The 19,520-nt window shown below is 32.7% G+C and overlaps 2 protein-coding genes across 2 annotated transcripts; one reads left to right on the top strand and one right to left on the bottom strand.

Moving 5' to 3' along the window:
• Positions 1 to 5,657: 5,657 nt before the first annotated feature.
• On the top strand, positions 5,658 to 14,129 carry Taf12 (TATA-box binding protein associated factor 12). The gene is made up of 3 exons (XM_085957043.1): positions 5,658 to 6,013; positions 8,392 to 8,584; positions 12,659 to 14,129. Exons 1-3 carry the CDS (start codon positions 5,825 to 5,827, stop codon positions 12,784 to 12,786), a joined length of 510 nt encoding a protein of 169 aa, XP_085813169.1. The 5' UTR covers positions 5,658 to 5,824; the 3' UTR covers positions 12,787 to 14,129.
• A 4,501-nt stretch (positions 14,130 to 18,630) lies between these two features.
• Positions 18,631 to 19,306, bottom strand: LOC147065407 (peptidyl-prolyl cis-trans isomerase FKBP2). The gene is made up of 2 exons (XM_085956594.1): positions 19,063 to 19,306; positions 18,631 to 18,936 (listed from the first exon to the last, which is right to left on the bottom strand). Exons 1-2 carry the CDS (start codon positions 19,222 to 19,224, stop codon positions 18,679 to 18,681), a joined length of 420 nt encoding a protein of 139 aa, XP_085812720.1. The 5' UTR covers positions 19,225 to 19,306; the 3' UTR covers positions 18,631 to 18,678.
• Between the last annotated feature and the right edge of the window lie 214 nt (positions 19,307 to 19,520).

Here is a 19,520-nt window from a genome sequence, read left to right on the forward strand (position 1 = left end):
CATACTTTTTCACCATACTAGCCTGCTTCACCATACTTTTATATAACATGCCGCCCCTAGGGTATTCCCATTATTATCCACAACAGTAATAGTATGTAGTGAACACTGCACTTTCTGTTTCTCAAGTGCAAATTTATTCTTAGTATGTCTCTTTTAACCTCCAAGGATGAGATTTTTTTTTGCAATATCTTCATAAATGATGTGACCATATCGATTTTAGAAAAGAGAGGACATAACCCTCAGTTTTTTCAATATAGGTTTTATTGAATACATAATGACGTATACGACTGAATATACATTGTATCCAAAGGATGTAAGCTGTAATTGCCGATTTATTATCTAAATTTAACTGGCAATTTTTAAAAGAAGTATGTGAAATGAGAAAATTACTTACCATCATTTTTGTTGGTTAACTCAATAATTAATATCAGATTAGGGATATAAGAACCAATTTATTAATTATCATGCACTTCACGGTTATGTCTATTTTGTATTTTAACGTTGACCGAAAACCATAACAAAAACATTTTTGTGCCTCCTGTAAAATTTGATTTGTATGGATTACGTCCTTTTTCCTTTCAATATGTCGATTAAATCTTCTTGCATATGGAGCCATCCGTGGTTTCACTATCAAAATCACTGAAGCAACAACTAAAGTAACCATGGACAGCGTGGTATATTGCACTGGTGGTGTGTACCTACTTGGAAAACAGTGCTGTTAATGATTACTTCGAAAACAAGTGTGAAATTGTGACATGTAAATGTACATACTGTATTTCTTAATGTTATGTATGTAGAACAAAAAAACGTTTAGGTTTACATACACTACATTGATATGTATTGCATTAATCACGTTTTGTAAAATATACGTTCCCATAATTTTATTATACCAATGGATTTGTCATAACATCTATTCCTGTATAATGTATAATACAGCAGCCAACAAAAAATATATTAAAAAATCCTGTACCTTATAATTTAACAATGTTTTTTGTCGGCGATCAATTTTCATTATATCTGTACAGACCGAGGACTTAATGGGTTGGGCAAATAGCTAACAACTATTTACTCCTCTTAAAAAGTCTATATATGATTGACTTTGAAGCGGTAATGATACATCACCATTTATTTTTATAAATATGCAGCAATCTGATAAACTACCTAACTTACATCAAGTGGTTCTTCTGCCCGCCTCATTGTTCGCATGACCATGACAACTTTACTACTGAATTGTTTTGGCAAGATTTTATCGGAAGGGAAATTAAGAAAATATAATAATAACTTGATATACTTTACATCAAAATAATCCTTGTATAAAAAATATCTTAGGCCCCGTCCAGCGTACGCGCGTTCAGCGGAGCGTTGAGTGGCGCGCGCAACTCAAACGTATAACCATATAAATGTATAACCAAAAAAAGACATTGTCTACGAACATTTTCACACACGGTTATACGTTTGAGTTGCCTACGCTGGACAGAGCCTTATAGTGCACCCAACATGGTCACACTATCAATATTACGTTTTTCATTTGTCTTTTCATCACTTTCGCCATCAATACTTTCCATCGTGGCTGCATCCAGTATACAGCAGCTCCATCTAGCAAGCAAGGTTTTAGTAGGTTTTTTTAATTAATGAATATGTTTATTATATTTTGATATTATTTTCAGTGATCAGTGAGTAGCTTAGTATCAAAGTGTGACATGAGCCATTCACAAAATTTTACAGGAGACTTGCAAACATGTGTGAAAAGTACACATGCCAACTTTAAACTCAAAAATCTGTATGAAAACTACCGTTTTTGATACTTTTGGTTGATTTGTGGTGGTGGGAGGTGGCGTTTGTCCCACTTTGATACTAAGCTACTCAATTCTGTTCTCTAATGATTCTCAACTCTCATTCATAAGCATTTATTGATCGATCGGGTCATTAATGGAGCAATGTTTACTATTATCGCATGGCAGCACTCACTCTTGGAGGGTTAATATGCCTTTTATTCTGCGTCCATTCATATTCTTTGTATTAACTTCGGAGGATTGTACACCTAGAAAAGGTATTTTGCCACATTATGTAACGATCGCTATGGAGTTCAATTGATGATCATATTAACATATTTTAAGAGATATATTGCAGATTGAATGGTTAGCGATTTTGAAGAGGAAGATCTATGAATGTTTGCCAAAGACATATTTTACATAAAAATATTTAAAATGTGAAGTACTAGTTATAAATAAAATGTTAAGACTGTACAATTATTGTATTTTTTAGTTAATGGAAACATTGTGGAATTTTTTATGCTAATGTACATAATCTAATTATTCACCCTGTAAATTATTAAATTGAATGAAATGATTTGATTCGTTGCTGTATTTTCCTTCTCAATAATTTTATTGTTTAATAAACACAAATAAATAATATGCTTCTGATTCTTTTTAATTACCCATATTTTTATGTACATAATATACAATAATTTTCATTTAAAGGGTACACAAGTGAAACACAAAAAGTAAATTTACAAGACAATTGATTGTTACAAGACCCTGATTGAAAAGCTATTCTTATAGATATAGAGTATACCTATAAAGTGTTCTGAGATAATAATATAATTAGTGGTATGATGCGTAAAAGGTTGGTAAGTACGAGCTTATTTTTTACATTTACCTAATTGAAATATAGCACCATGCATCGCATTGAAAATAAGGTTCAATAGTTAGTTTGGCCGGATAACAAGGAGAGTGAGACGAGCCAATATACAAGGCTGACAGAAACACTTCAAATACAAATCTTGTCAACTTAAAAAGATGAGCACGTTGTTCATAGGAAAAATACTTTATTCTTAATTAATCTTAAAGAATCAAAAGACTTAGGACAGGTAGATGATCACTATGTATTAAGTGCATGATGCACATTTTAATAAAGAGCTGCATGATGAAATTATAGATATAATTTTAGAATGGAAAATGCGGCATTCGCATTTTTACTGAAAAATTACATGCCGATATTCCACTATAGCCTGATTGAGATTATACAATTTTTTCGCATGCACAAGGTGCGCTATCGCTGATCTCACTCGTAGGGCAGCTGTGGTTTTACCAAACAAAAGTAAGTGTTGCCAGAAAAAATACTAGATCTTTGTTCACACGTTTAGGTACCTACCTACCTGAATAGGTACCACTGGAATGGTATTAAAAACATTTTTGGTTAATTCTACGATATTTAAGTTAATTAACTATGTTGACAGCAGCTGTTTAGGGTTATAAATTCATCTTACAAATGACCATAATTAGTATTCTTATAGTACAATTAAAAATTCATGCCGTGTCAATATTGGGCGTCATTTTCATGTAATTTTATTTTCATGTATGCTGCTTGAGCTATGTTCCAATTGAAAAATGCTAGATTGATGGAAATAAAAAATGCTAGCAACGACACCACAGACTTATGAAAATATTCGTTGCTTTGCGACAGCACTGACTCAATTTTCCAGTAAATCTGAATCAAACAAATCAAATCGGACCGTCAGTTTGGTCAGTTGGCCGTGCGTCATAAATTTCCTTCTTTTCTTTTTCCTTCCTTTTTTTATTTCTTCTAAAAAAATTCAGCCGACTATGAAAAATTGGGAATCTGCGGGCCGCGGCGATATTTCTCTCTTTAAAAAAAACGTGCCCACTATGAAAAATAGGGAACCTGCGGCCCGCGGCGAAATTTTTCTCGTGAAAATTGAGAAACAGAAATCTACTGATATTTTGTCGAATCTACTGATTTTTTTTCCATATACTGAAGTTTCAAATTTTGACTTGGCAGCACTGGTACGTGCAGTTGATTCAGTGTTGCCATATCTACTGAAACATACTGAAATTTCAGTAGATTTACTGATATTTTTTGCCAATATACCTACTGATTTTTGAGTTTTTTTCGAAATTGAAGAAATCTACTGATATTTGTGTTTCTCCATAATTGTAAGTTTACTGATGATTATTTTAATAATAAACTTGAAATGATTTACGCACGATTTACACTTCTAAATTGACGAAGAAAGCATTGTAACTCTACCCAAGAGCGCCATTTTACCAAAGAGACCAATCTCTTTGCATTTTACCCATTAATATCATCATTGTTTACAAGAAATTAATATTATTAGTTATTTTTATCCTTATTAGTTTTAAATTACATCTAATATACTACATTTTTAAAATCTACTGATATTTTATGAAATCAACAGAATTTTTTGTCAAAATCTACCAGTGTTGCCAACCGTACTATAATTATAGTATTTGTACTATAATTTTAGTTTACGTACTATGTACGATATAAAACAGGTATAGTACGCCCAAAATACTATAATTTTAATAAATCGGAAAAAAAGTTGCCAATAGAAGAAAAACAACGCCAAAATAATCCGTGAAGCAAAAAAAAATAGTCACCATGTCTAAAAAGAGGTGAAGTTAATTACTTAACACAGCGATTTCCAAACTGGGAGGCGCGGAGTGTTGCAAAGGGAAGCGCGAAAAGCTTAACACAATTAATGTAGTCACAGGTTTGCAGTTTGCAAATGCATAGTTTATAAAATGGCCACTAGTTATAAACTACACAAAAAAACAGTCCTATAAACGGTTGTTTGCAAACCTTTCTGCAAATATGGAGACTAATTTTATAATCCCTCACTTCTATACTATCGTGAAGAGCAATGGCTATCTCGTAAAAAATTAAATAAAAGGGAAAATTAATCATAATGTTGAAATTTGAGGCAAATTTGTTTAGGAACGATAATTTTGTTGTTAAACTTGTCTATTTGGTTGAAATTAAAAAAAAAAAATGAGTGAATAAATCAATCCAAGGACCACTAATGCATTCACTGATTTAAAACGATAAAGTGAAAGCATTCATAAAAAATTGGAGCTTAAGAAATCAAAATGACAAAAAAAAAAGTTCGCCATGTCTCACTTTTAAATGATTTCTACGCCAGATATATTGAAGCAAACAAAAATCTATTTACTGAGTTCTTAGTTAGTTTGCTAATGCACTTTTCATATTATTTTATTAATAGTAAAAAAGGCACCTGCGCTGCTTTATTTTGGAGCTATTAAATATTTTAAATATGTGGTTGAAAAATCCTGACCCGGGGGGTCAGCTTCAGGATGTGGGGTCCATGATAGAATCCATTTGTCAATGAACGAAGATGAATTTGGATCGACTACTATTGAAATTGATTGTGCTAATAAACAAGCGTCAAAAATTAATGTAATATAAGTAGTAAAACCTTGTTAATTTTTTTTAATTTTTGTATTCGTAAGTAGGTACATTGTTGACTATTTAAAAAGGTGTCTGTATTATTTAATAAAATAAGGGGGGCGCCTAGATTAGATTTTTTTAAAGGGAGGCGTGGTAACATAAAGTTTGGAAACCACAGGCGTAACATTTGAATTTTGTCTAAAAAACGAGACGTTAATTACCCTTCATGGATATTTTGTCTAAAAAACAAGACGTTAACTAATTACCCCACGTTTAATTTTTTGAAAATGCCGAAAATTATTGGTCACTCAACGCGTACTATATTTTTTGCCGAAAAACTATAATTTTGAAGGCACTGTACTATAATTCCACTTTCAAAATATGGCAACACTGAAATCTACTGAAATTTTGAATTTTGACTTTGTTGCACTGCACTGATTGTCATTTTTAATGTTGGTTATTGTTGAACGTCTACAATATTTTTATAGAATTGTCAATAAATAAAACGAGTGTAACTTAAATTCTTTCAGATTCTATGAAGAATGACCTTATTTTATATGAATACGTAGACTTTATATAATTCCTCCTGTTTAGTATGGTCGCGATGAACCAGCAGTCCTCTGCAATACAGTATTCTTCAGCAGCAACCCATTTAAACCAAGTAGGATCGAATATTCAATCAACAACAATGCAGGCTTCTCCATCTCAGCATAGTCCAATGGGAAACCAATCGCAAACGGCCGGGAAATCCAACAGCGTGAATATCAATGATCAACCTACTCAGGTTAGTTTGCATACATTTGACAGGAGAGAAACAAAGCAAATAAAACCGTCGAACGTGGGTTTTCGGCTAGTTTAAATAATACGTCTTTATTTGCTTCTGTGAATAATTTATATGTTGTAAGAAAATACAACGTCTACTACAACTAAATGACAATTAAATTTTAAATAAATTTGATTATTGTATTGGTGGACGCAAAGCCATCGATCTGGATTATAATACAAAATAGAATCACTGTGTAAATAAATAATGGTAATACCATATAGGCAGAGCTCGATTTTCGTACATACCTAGGTATTTGTTTCCTGAAAATATCCACGAAAGTAGAGCAATGTCATGAAAATGTTTTCAAATTGTTGTAAAAGTTTTTCGAGACTGACACTTCGAGTCTGGTATTTTCATTTCTTTCATTTTTGGGCACGTCTTGAAAAAAATAATGTCAAGCTCTGCAGCTGGTTGCGCAATTGTATCCAATTATAAACATTACAAAGTAAATTAAGTCGCATGTTCAACCATAGGTATACCAATGATATATTTAATGTATCCAATAAATTGAATAAATCAACACAAAAATTCAATTGCAATTATTTTTATTAATCAATGTTAAGAGGGCGCTGAAGACCTAGATGTTCAATTATGATTTAGTATAAAAAGGACCTCGGCGTCGTTAGCACGTTAATTTAAATCGATCTTTTCGCAAAAATCACTAATCATCGGAGATTTTATTTCAAGAAACATTATTATTATTTTGATAAACACCTGGACAACGTTCCGCCGATCAGAAAACAGGGCTGGCAAAATAATATATGTATTATTTTTAAAATGATAATTTCATAATAGTTTTTAATCAAACCTGTGCAAGTACATACTGATAACTTGGGTGGATTTCGTAGCAAACATACTATTGATATATCTACGGGTATATTATTATTATAACCAAATTCAAATTGAACATAGGTTGATACTCAAAAACTATTATAGTATGTTTATGATTTCGAGAAAATAATACGATGGTACACATTCACACATTTATTCATTACATTCGCATGTACATATTATAGTGTAAAGAACAGATAACTGTTTACTTTGCAAGATAACATCAAAATGTGTATATACTTATCTAAATGACATTCATGAGTGAGCACAGCTGAAAGCTTGGAAATGTATTTTTTTCTATTTCAAAATCTTTTAATTGTGTATTATTTTATTAAAGATTCAAGGTCAACTTCATATAACTAATAAAAATCGTCGCTTTTCAAAATGGCGAATTTGATTGCCAGATTTTACTGCGATGAATCAGTATGTTCCTTCTTGTCTTTTTTTATTCGTAGGTTCGTTTACTATGTACACCGAGAAATTTCCATTAATAAAATCGGAAACGATTTTTACAGAAGAGTTTTGGAATACAATGCAACCAAAACTGGAAAAAATTCTATCATGGGTGTTGACTTCCTGAATTAGTTACTTAGTTAATTAGTTCGTCTTACTTGGATCGTACTTGGACCGTGTCAACGCGGCTTATACCGTTGATATATTATATATAATAATATAATTCCAGCACCATAATTAAAGAGTATAATGATAAGTGGTGAGCTTTGGTTTAAAATAAAGAGATTTTTAAATATCTCAGTAACTATAAATAAATACCACATATGAGTTAGACGCCGTAATAGCTCATCAAAATTGCTATAAAATAAGTAAAAAGATAGAAAAAATAGAATAACAGCCTGCTCACTACGTACAAATTTTTGACGTTTAATAATATGTCAAAGTCAAATGGAGAGTTACTAGCGCCTCTATCGGCAAAGCGTGTATAGTTAAAATGCACACGGTACCCGACACCGCCAGTTGACATTTAATATACTGCGTTGTAGCAGGTTTGCGCTTAGGTTGCGCAACCGGTGATACTGCTTCATTCGTGAATCGCCTTCCTGCCCAGGTCAATGCCACTACATGAACCACAGTGGATATTATGCCATTTCCACACTGGCAACAAGTTGCTGGCAACCTCATTAAATTTTACAATACTTACAAATATAAATATAAAATGCTAAAATAAGCCACAGGCACACAAATTGAGAATCCCTGAGATAGATAAAGATGGCCTATTTATTTCCAATCCCAACAGACACTATTCAAGCAGGCCGTGTATCCAGATAATAATGAGTCTAAAAAGTTATGGCAACCATAGTAAAGTGTGACTTTGTTACCTTGGTTTCTAATAACTCCAAATAGAATACTTAGACTGGATAATAATATCATATTAACCCCCACAGCTAGATCTTGAAGTATTTGTTTCATTAAATTTGTTAATTATTGAACAATTAAATTTTATAATATATCAGACCATAAGTTGAATTAAATTATATTTTGATTCATAGATTGTGACGAGACCCCGACTTCAAGAGCTTGTTCGGGAGGTGGACCCCACGGAGCAGCTTGATGAAGAAGTAGAGGAGCTTTTGTTGCAACTCGCCGATGACTTCATCGATAGCACAATGAATGCCGCTTGTCTTCTTGCTAAGCATAGACATGTTCCGACTGTAGAAGTTAAAGATGTGCAATTACATTTAGGTATGAATATATTTTTTCCATGTACATAACATTTTTGAAAAATTAAAAATGTATGAAACCAAAATGATGACATGATAAAAAAATATCCACATCTATAGGAATCAGCTTGCTAGATATGCTAATATGTTAGATAGCACCGATACCAACCAGAAAAAAGCAATTGTATATTTGCTAAGAGAGAATTGTATGAGAATAACAGCTTATCAATGGCGGTCAATTTTTACTATTCACTGTAAATGTGTGGCTTGAAATCCGGCTATAATTATTGTTTATGATTTAAATTGAAAAATAAAATTTGAAGGTATACATAATTTAGCAATATTACTTAAAATAATAATTATATACAAAGAAGTTAAATCATCATCATCATTAGCCTGAATCTATCCACTACTGGATGAAGGCCTCTTTAAGCTGCTTCCACTTCTCTCGGTCCTGTGCATTGCGTTGCCACGTACTTCCGCAGAACTTTATCATTTCATCGATCCAGCGACCTCTAGGTCTTGCGGACGTTTTGTTCTTTACTCTGCGAACAATTTCATCAAATATACATCCATCTATAGACACTTGTTGTCCCAGATAAATGTAGCTTTTCACCTGTTCGAGCTGAGTGCCATTGATGAGGATCTCTTTTTGGCCCGCAAAGCAGTTGAACATGACTTTCGTCTTTGTTACATTTATTTTCAAACCTACTTTGCTGCTTACTTCAGCGAGTTCCTGCATTCAGCTTTGGAGGTCTTCTGAGTCTTGCGAGAAAATTACTATGTCATCGGCAAAGCGCAGATGACTTAGGTATTCTCCATTTATGGGGATCCCTATGTCATTCCAGTCAAGTTGCCTGAATTAGTCTTCAAGGGTGGCTGTAAATAGTTTAGGTGAGATTGTATCACCTTGTCGGACTCCTTTGCTGATAGGAAATCTGCGCAATGGTTTATGGAGATTGACAGATGCTGTTGCGCTACTGTATATATTATTGAAAATATTTATATAGCGCCCAGGGATTCCTTGTTTTCTGAATGCGTCAGGTATTGAACATTTCTTTATCGAATCAAACGCCTTTTCATAGTCTATAAAACCCATGCATAGTGGCAGTTTGTATTCCTGGCACCGCTCTATGATTTCTCTGACGACTTGGATATGGTCCATAGTGCTGTATCCTCCTCTAAATCCGGCTTGGTCTCTCGGTTGGTTCTCGTCTAGTACATTTTGCAGACGGTTTGAGAGAATTTTTGTGAACTTCTTGTAGAGAATAGGGAGTAGACTTATTGGACGATAATTTGCTAGGTCTTCTCTGTCACCTTTTTTGTGAAGAATGACAATGCTGGCATTTTTCCATGCCTCTGGGACATCCTCTTTGCGTATGCAGGCTGTGAACAATTGTGCAAGCACTTCATTTGCATCCTTTCCCGCTTTTTTGAGGATATCTATCGTTAGACCATCTTCCCCCGGGGCTTTCCCACTTTTCATGTAATTTAAAGCATGGGTTACTTCCCAGGATGTAAATTCGGGAGTATGGTCTTCCGAATTTCCATTTCTCTGAAGATCTAAGTCTATAGTCGTATTGTCAGTGTCATCACTGTAGAGATTGATGTAGAACTCTTCAACTCGGCTTAACAAGTGTTCCCAATTTCTGATAAAAGCAAAAGATGGTTCTATCATCAGAAATTGGGAAGAAGTTAAATAAATACTTAATGATTAAAAAAATCTAAGGCAATATGTCTAGCAGTGGCGAAGGGTGAGGTAGGCTGTTAAGATTCGCCATAAATAGTGCACATTAAACTTTTTCAGACATACATATTTGTTTTCATTGAAATAAGACTACAATTTACAGATAGCGTTGGTTAGATTTTAAAATTCAATTAATCCCTGAGAAACCAAGCCATAATAGATAATAGTCAAAAAATACATGTCTATATATAAAATATCTAAAATTATGCAATTAAATCATACATAACTATGAGTATTTTATAGATAGAATAATATTTTTTATTTATTTTAGTTTGGTTTACGCAGGACTTAATGAATTAAAAAAATGAACCAACAATATGTGTAATATGTATTTTTAATCCAACAAAAACAAATAACCATGAATGAAAAAGTGTGCACAATTTTGTCGTATCGCCCAAATTAGACCAAATCTATTATGGTTTCGTTTAGGCAGGGTGTAATTGATTTTTAATAACTAACTAACACCATCTGTAAATTGTAGTCTTAGTTCAATAAAAACAAATACATATGACTATCAAAATTTTTTGTGCACTATTTATAGCGAATCTTAACAGCCTACCTCCACCCTTCGCCACTGATGTCTAGTCACAATCATTATTTTAAATATAATAATAATTATATATTATTATGATGTGGTGATTTTACTTATGTGATGTGATCATCGCAGAAAAATTCAATTTAAATTTATCCATACGATTATCAAAATTGAATCAATGCTATCAAAATGGCAGTGATTTTAGTGTAAATTTTGGCTGAAATATTGCACTGCGATGATTGCATTGCAGATTTGAATGTGTAGGTTCTTTAAAATGGCAGTGATTTTGTAACAATTATTTTTTTCATTATTATACATTGTGGTGCAGTGCGTAATGCGCTGGCCTTCCATCCCGGAGTTCTGGGTTCGATCCCGGTGAGGTCAAAATATATTTACATAATCTAATACAGTACTGTCTCAGTAATCCGCCACCCCAACCAGACAAGTGTCCAATTAGTGTAAGCGGCGGATTATAGTGCATACATACAAAACTAAGTAAAAATTAAAACAGGTACATATTTCTAAATAATTACAAGATAAAAAGAACTTATACAACGTTTTAAAATTTTCTGTTGAATCATATAAACTTGACTTGACTAGCTTAAACGATCAAAAAAATTTGTACTTGATAGAAATACTGAATAAATATACTGAAATGTCATTTTGACAGTCCATATTGATTTCCATAGTAACGCACGTATATATTAATAATTTAGTATACACATAGCAACCAATAATAGTTTTACTTTTTACAGATTTCTTCCAAAATAACTTTTCATACAAAACAGAACGAACTGAAAATGAAATAAATTCTACTTAAAGATAGCTAAAAGTATTAAAAAAATGCATTGGCATTGTGTTCTGATATATTCTAAAAGTTTCAAATGTCTAGCTAGTCGGGAAGTTAGTTAAAAATCGATTGCAAGATTTGTACCGGACAAATAAGAATACGAGCTAAGAAAAACGTTGTAAAATAGATTTTTTCAGAAATTTGTACTAGCAAATTACAGTTTTATTTATAATCATAATCAAGTATTTACTAAATTACACATATTTATAAACTAAGCTTATAAATATGTATAAAATATGTATTAAACTAAATATTAAACAGTAAATCACTTCACACAACCAGTTGTTCAGTGAGGCAGATATTCTTGAATGGCTTAGGATTCCTGCCTTTCCCTGTGACCAAAAGCTTCAGTTTGTGTGTCCCGGTTGCATTGGAGCATGGCATAATTGTGATGCGTTCCTTGGGCACTTTCCTCCCTGGTACATTACTTTCTTCGCGATGAATGTACGTTTTACGAAGTAGAAGTTTCCAAAATAAACCCGTCTCATCTGCGTTGTATACTTGTACGCAGCGGACTACTGAAATTGACAATCAAATACCGGCGAATTATAAAGCTTGATTTTGTGCTTTCAACTAGTAAAAATAATGGCGGATTATAGTAGTTGTCGGATAATCGAGCGGCGGATTACTGAGAGTGTACAGAGCCTTCAAATGCAGTGCGATTATCGCATAAGCAAAACCACCACTTAACGTAGAAATTTAAAAATATTCACTATATTTATTATTTAATGCAAATGTACACATATTTTAAAATGCACACATACTTATGTTATATAATATGTTGATATCCTACTGAGGATGAATCAAAATTTAACTACAGCTTCCATAAGTATGACTCCAGTGCATTTTTTTTCGTTTATCCACCGCAACTCCATCCAACAGGCGTTTCTTCGCCACTGGTGTATGCAACAGGTGTGTAGTTTTTTATTTTAATGACTCATATTACTTTTTCTTATTTATTCAGAGCGAAACTGGAACATGTGGATTCCTGGATTTGGAACTGATGAATTGCGGCCTTATAAGCGTGCTACCGTAACAGAGGCGCACAAGCAAAGAATGGCGCTTATTCGAAAAGCAATTAAAAAATATTGATTTCTAGATTCAGTGCTGACAAGTGTAAATGTGCATAGATTTTTCTATTAAATGAGTGGATGAGCGAGAGACGAAATATATTTCCTATTGATTTGATGTAATGATAAACATTTGGTTAAAATGAAATATATTTTCAGATATTTATTAGTTACTTAAATATTTTTTTATCTATAAACTTACCATCAGAAAATCTTATGTCACCACCACCATGTATTAGAATTATCAGTTAACTTACAGGATCTGTAGTTTTAAATTCCAATATGGTGTATCTGTTGCTAATCAATTACCGTATTTCCTAAATTGTAAAACGCACCCTTATTTTTATATACCAATAATAAAAAATGTCAATCAATTCTCTAACAAATATTTGCTTCATTTATTACGACCTTCAAATTCGTCGCTTCAAATTTACGTCCTGCAGTTCTGTGTCCGTGCTCTTCTGCATACACAGTAACTTCTCTTTTCAGCATCATAATATAGTCTTCTTGCCAACATTTTAAATGGTAATTAGGAACTTTTATCTTATTCAAACTCAAACGTGTCTACGTGGGACCCCTCCACTACTAGTAATCAGTGATCATTCATCACAGCCGCGGAATTTTACAGCAATTGTAAGATGCACCCTGAATTCAGAGACGTCAAAATAGGAAAAAACATCTTATAATCGAGGAAATACGGTATTATAGAAATTCAATATGATTGAATGAGTTTGTGACACCACTTCAGCTTCAATGAGTTTTGTAATAGTTTTTTCTCTATAATATTGCGGTAGATATATGTATAATTTTTTTTCTACTATTAGCCAAATTAGTAATTGCCGGAGATAGGTACATGCCAATCATCGTGGACAATCATAAAAAATTTTACATGCAACGATTCAAATTATGGGGATGTATATAATTAAACCATGTTTCTAGTGTTCAAAACTATCGTTAGACCGAAAAGAATGTGTTTGGACAAGTAACAAGTTACTAATTGTAATGATTGCTATATTTTTCTCTGTTCAAGTAATAAATTATGTCCTATTGAAAATTATAAGGCAAACGTCAACATGACACTTCGCGTGTTGTTTGCCTTTTGACCATTGTCAGTAAACCTTTACAGGACTAAGTCTTCAAGACTGGTTCAGCAAGAATAAAATCTTTTATAGCACTCCAGACTGTCCAACAGATACAAATTGTCATTTCTATGATACCGACCATTATGCCAGACAGTTGGTGGATATCGCATCGGTTAGTGTGATTTAAGCTTTAGTTTTAAAGGTTTTCTGCCTTTATTGTGTTAAGTTTTTTTATGTAATAAGTATAAAAATGAAATAAACCAATCTCAATACATACCATCTATGATTTATTCATCATCATTCTTTTAAATTGCATGTTGTGGCTTAGTGTGAATAAAATTTTCAGTGATCATTTATGACACTTATTAGTTATACACAGTTATACAGTTGGCAGCACTGCTCTGAAGGATACGACACTCTTTTGTTCATTTTTCAAATCTGCTTTCTTTTAATAATAATAAATATTAATACTATCAACCGAGGGTACGTACTGATACCGCCTAAACCATGGCATCCTCAGAGGATCCAAGGCCATGAGGCCTGAATCATCATTGGGCTGATTCATGCAAACATGAACAGATCGACTGCGAGGCAAATTTCTAGCCCGTAAGCTTAGATGTATGGAAATTTATAGTTACCCTTTTGCAAGTTCTACAAAATTTAATAGAATCAGTCTACCCCTTAATATAAATAAAATCCTGCATTTTTTATACCTACATTAATTCTATAAGCAAGCCAAGTAAAATCTAGCGTCATTATAAATTTTATTCTTAGTCAATTTTAAAAATACTTAGAAGCAAGCTGTAATTTTAAAGCCAATCAATAGCAAACGATTTTGTAGAAGTTACCTATATAACAATCGTCAGCACAATACTTTACATGCCAAAAATAGTAATTATTAATACCTATCATTTTTTAATATTATTACCTACATTAGCCTTTATCCAATTTTGACCAATAGGTATTAAATTCATACACTTAACTATATAAATATTGGAAGCAAAGTTCCCAGCCATACAATGTACCTAATACCTAGTATATCTGATTTGAGATTATTTAAAAAAAATATGTATTTGTACCTAGTTCAAATATTTCAAAATATCGTCGTCATACAAGAGAAAGTGACCAAGTGCATTTTTTACGAAATTGGTTTTATTGACTATTTGACATCTTACTAACATAATGGTTGTCTGGAAAAAATGACCAACTGAATTTCAGCCTGGAAACATACTATCTCGAATTTATCAAAATGACTATCTGCATTAAGGCACATTTTTCGCCAAGCAAAATTGACTATTAGGCACATGGTCATTTCTTTTTGTAATCTTTTACAATAAAAAATGACCAAGTGACAGTTTTCCTTGTAGTAGTTATTCTGTAGTAGTGAAGTTAGTCATTTATTTCTTACGAAACGTTTGTCGTATCAATTTTCTCTCATTGTAAAGTGATAGAATTCATTCATAAAATGATCTGTAGAAGTAAATTAATGGTGGAAATGTGTCAAAACCAATTCAGAGGTGAGTTGGAATCTATTTGTTTATACATCGTATAAAAATAAACATTTTCAGAGCAGCTCAATCCCAACGAAATAAAAATAAAAATAGCGATACCATATGCAATGAATGAGTTAAGAACCAAATTTAATGCCGCATTCTGACGGTGCTGCTTTAGCAAATCATGGCACCTTACGAAGGCTCAGAGCAACCGTATACTGAACTTAGAAAACAGATGTTTGCGACAGATACTGGGTGTGCAGAGGTATGACTTTATGAGCAACGAGGAGATAAAAGATCGCACTAAGTAGTCTCTCATCACGCTGAGAGTGAAAAGGCAACGTTGTACCAGAATTTCAACCCGGCTTGCCCGTTCTTTAAGCCAACCGGATTCCGGAGTCATGAAAGGCCGTTAAATACTATCTATAAAGTGTATACGACAGAGCTATGGGATGCTGGTTTGACCTGGAACAATGCAAGAAGACTGGCGAGCGACAGGGATTCTTGGAGGTGCCTGTGTTCATATGCTCTAATTAAAGGGCTGATATGGTCGAAGAAGATCTTAAATTACTTGCTGCCAAAATAATGAAAAATCGGTATGAGCGTGTCAGACCAGGACACATTCTCCATAAAATATTATAACGACGGCGTTCAAACCTTGTCAGTGTTTGGGCGAGGTCGGCCACCACTTGTTCCCCCATTAAAATACTTATTCAAAGAAGAACTCAATATAACCAGGCTAAAAAAGAGAGATTTTGTAAAGCTGTGTGATACTAAAGCAATTTCTCGTGATTATCATGGATGGTACAGATAACTTGCTGAAAATAACATGCCAGACAGAGCACCAGAACCAAACATGGATTCTCAATCTGAAGCAGAGTATTTTTTTACATAAATTTATTTTAATGTACTTATATTTTTGTGACTTTTGTACTTTTTCATGTAAAGCAACTGGGTATATTTTCCATAGAAAATTAAAAAATTGTATTCTATTTTCGCCATTCTATTCAGAATGCACTCAAAATAAAGTCAATTTAAAGAAAAATACCTATACTTCATTTTTGTTTTACCTGTATTCCAAGAATGAAAAGTGACTATCTGCAATTTTTACATTAATTCATGGGTGGTAAAACTGACCAACTTCATTTCGTATTTTTAAAAGCTAGAATAAAAGTGATTTTTTCAAATATTATAATTTCATTTTAAAAGTAAATATCATATCTACACCCACAAAAATAATCAGAAATGTGAATGCAATATAAGGATTTTTTAGATCGATTACAAATGTTAAAATGGCTCTCCTGAACAATTTACTATTTTGCACTTGGTCACTTTCTCTTGTATGACGACGATATGTACCTACCTAGCAAAGAAATACAGCCCCTTTTCAAAGCAGGTAGGTACCTAAAAAAAGGTCTGGTTGACTATTTCTGTGCATCAATATAATATTGAATATGTTATATCTTTCACTTCTACTTATTTAGTCATAATTTGTGTTATCCTAATTATTTAATTCATAAATACCTGCAGCAATATTATCAGTTAATGTGGGTTCAATGATAGATTTCCTTACAAATTCAATAATTACGCTGTATTAATTAACCTAATATAATAGTAATGAGGTGAAATTATTTTTCTATTGATACTTATCAAACAATAATTAGATTTATAAATTAATTACTTACTGAGAATAGAATTGTTATAAATTAAAAACCTAATTTCGCGGGATTTGTTTTCTCAAAAAATACACTGAGAAATATTCTATAAGTGACACGGGCGACTTCCTGTTGTCGTACAGTAGGTATCTATTTTTTATGTTTGCGTTGGTAGATTTGCAAACGTGAAAATTACAATAGGTAAGTACCATCATTATTTCGGTGCGACGACCGCAAAGAAATTTCAAATGGCATACAAGCGTATAATACCTATAAACTAATATAATAAAAGTAGACTTACCCATTAACTTATTTTATCAGCCATCGGATTGCAAAACTTTTTTATCAATATGGTTTAAAAACGCCGAACAGCAATATTATTCTGACACTTGACTGCTTGACATGTCAACTCGAAAAATATTGCCGACTGCTTTTGTTTTGAAAATATCATGTAGAATTGACATGAAATTTGAAAAGACTGATCGAAAGCTCGAATGTTGATTGGCTGGACCATGGGTGAGCTCTGATTGGTCATTGAAATGGCCTTGTATCATGCGACTTCGTGTGTGACCGTGCTACCATCTACTCTGAAAACTGAGTATTAGGTGGTCACGTTTGTTGTATGGAACTTTCGGTACGTACTTGATGGATTTTAAATTTTAATGGATTTAAATTTTGTTTTATGTTTTCAGAAATTATAAGTACATCCTATCTCTTCATTCATATTATATTCTCTATCACTGAACGGTTTTCCAGTTTTAGAGATTATGTTTGAGGCAAAATAACAAGCAGTTATTATATTTTAATGACTGCCGATAATTAATTTCATTGATTGAATATTTTTTTATTTTTAATTGCCCGATCCTAAGGACCGACTATGCAATTGTACACATTAAATGTAATGATTATTCTGGAAAAGGATTTGCCTGCTATTTTTTATACAATGCAATTTGTTGTTCATGTATGAATTTCGTTGTTTCCATTTGCGCATGGATTGGTGAAAATAATATGAAAAACCAAATAAAATACTCATTGCCATGTCGTCATTAAGTACCTAATTTACTTATATATTTAAATATATATAAAATAGTAATTTCTTTTCTCTTCAAAATGAAACATTCGCGTGCCATGCAAAATAATCTCACGTGCCATAGGTTCGCCATCCCTGTCCTATCTCATAAATAAGGTGAACCTTTAAAAACAGGATTTATTGTAATTTGTACCTCGGAAATAACAGAACAATGATATCATAATCTAAAGGCTTGAGGAAAATTATATTTATGAACAAATGTTTTCATTAGTTTCACTTTGGGCTTGCCATTAATTTTCATCGGAAAACTGAAATGTCATCGATTTCCACAGGAGTGTGCATACATAACAATTTGCTAGGACCTCCATAGCTACCAATAATAGCCTTTTACCTCATTATTTTTTAATGGAAAATCTCCTTTTATTCTGAATCTTTGGATTGATCGCTGTAAATGCAAGATCATTTTAACTATCTGCAATTTCAAATAGTTTTGAATTAGTAATCCAAATATTTTCATAAAACAAATCCCATCACGAATGTAAAGCGTAAAACTTGTTTGTGACACAAGTAATTTAAGTAGAACATCAATGATCATTTAAAAAAAAATCTGATTACAAAAATATATTTATTTGAAAAAAATTACATTTAATTAAATTAAAATTCATCCTTTCTTTCGATTTTAATCAGCTCAACTTCAAAATTGAGAGTTGAGTCACCAGGAATTTTTGGCGGAGCTCCTGAAGCACCATATCCGAGTTCTGGTGGGATTACGAGCTTCCTCTTCTCACCCTCGCACATGCCCATCAACCCTTGATCCCATCCCTTTATCACTTGTCCAGATCCCAAAGTGAATGTCAACGGCTGATTTCTAGGTAGAGAGCTGTCGAATTCAGTGCCATCTTCAAGAGTGCCCTAAAAAGAAGTTTTAAAAGTTAAGGCTAATTCTCTAGGTAGTTAATAAAACAGCAGCTTTTAGATAATAAATTTATCAGATGGATTCGACGGTAACAGCGGAATACAATAAAATTGTATTATTACCGTGTAATGCATGTGTAAGAGATCGCCTTTTTTTGATTTTACAGAGCAGTTTTCAATGCGCTTCTTCACACCGATCTGTAGCTTTTTCTTGGGTTTATCGTCAGCAGCTACAATTATTACTACGCACAGTAATATGGGGACGATATAATTTAATAAATGCATGTTTAGAAGTGAAATGTAATAATTTTAACAAAGCCGGTACAATTAACATGAATTCAATACGTCAAAACTGTGTACCTAATCTAAAACCTTATCTATGGTTAAAAACTGACGTGTGTCGTGTGCGGTACAGTATTGCCATCTTTTTGTCTCCAATACGTTCGAGAAATAATAAAAAATGAAAGTCAAATTCGAATAATGAAAGGAGTTTTACCTATCAATAAAACTCTTATTATTCATGTTGACTTTGAAGTCCTTGAGATAGGGTTTGCTCTTTCTTCTTCGCGTGAGGTTATATT

This window comes from Rhyacophila brunnea, unplaced genomic scaffold (genome assembly GCF_057557595.1).
Source record: "Rhyacophila brunnea isolate RB1 unplaced genomic scaffold, BYU_Rbru_1.0 scaffold_6, whole genome shotgun sequence".
NCBI lineage: Eukaryota > Metazoa > Arthropoda > Insecta > Trichoptera > Rhyacophilidae > Rhyacophila > Rhyacophila brunnea.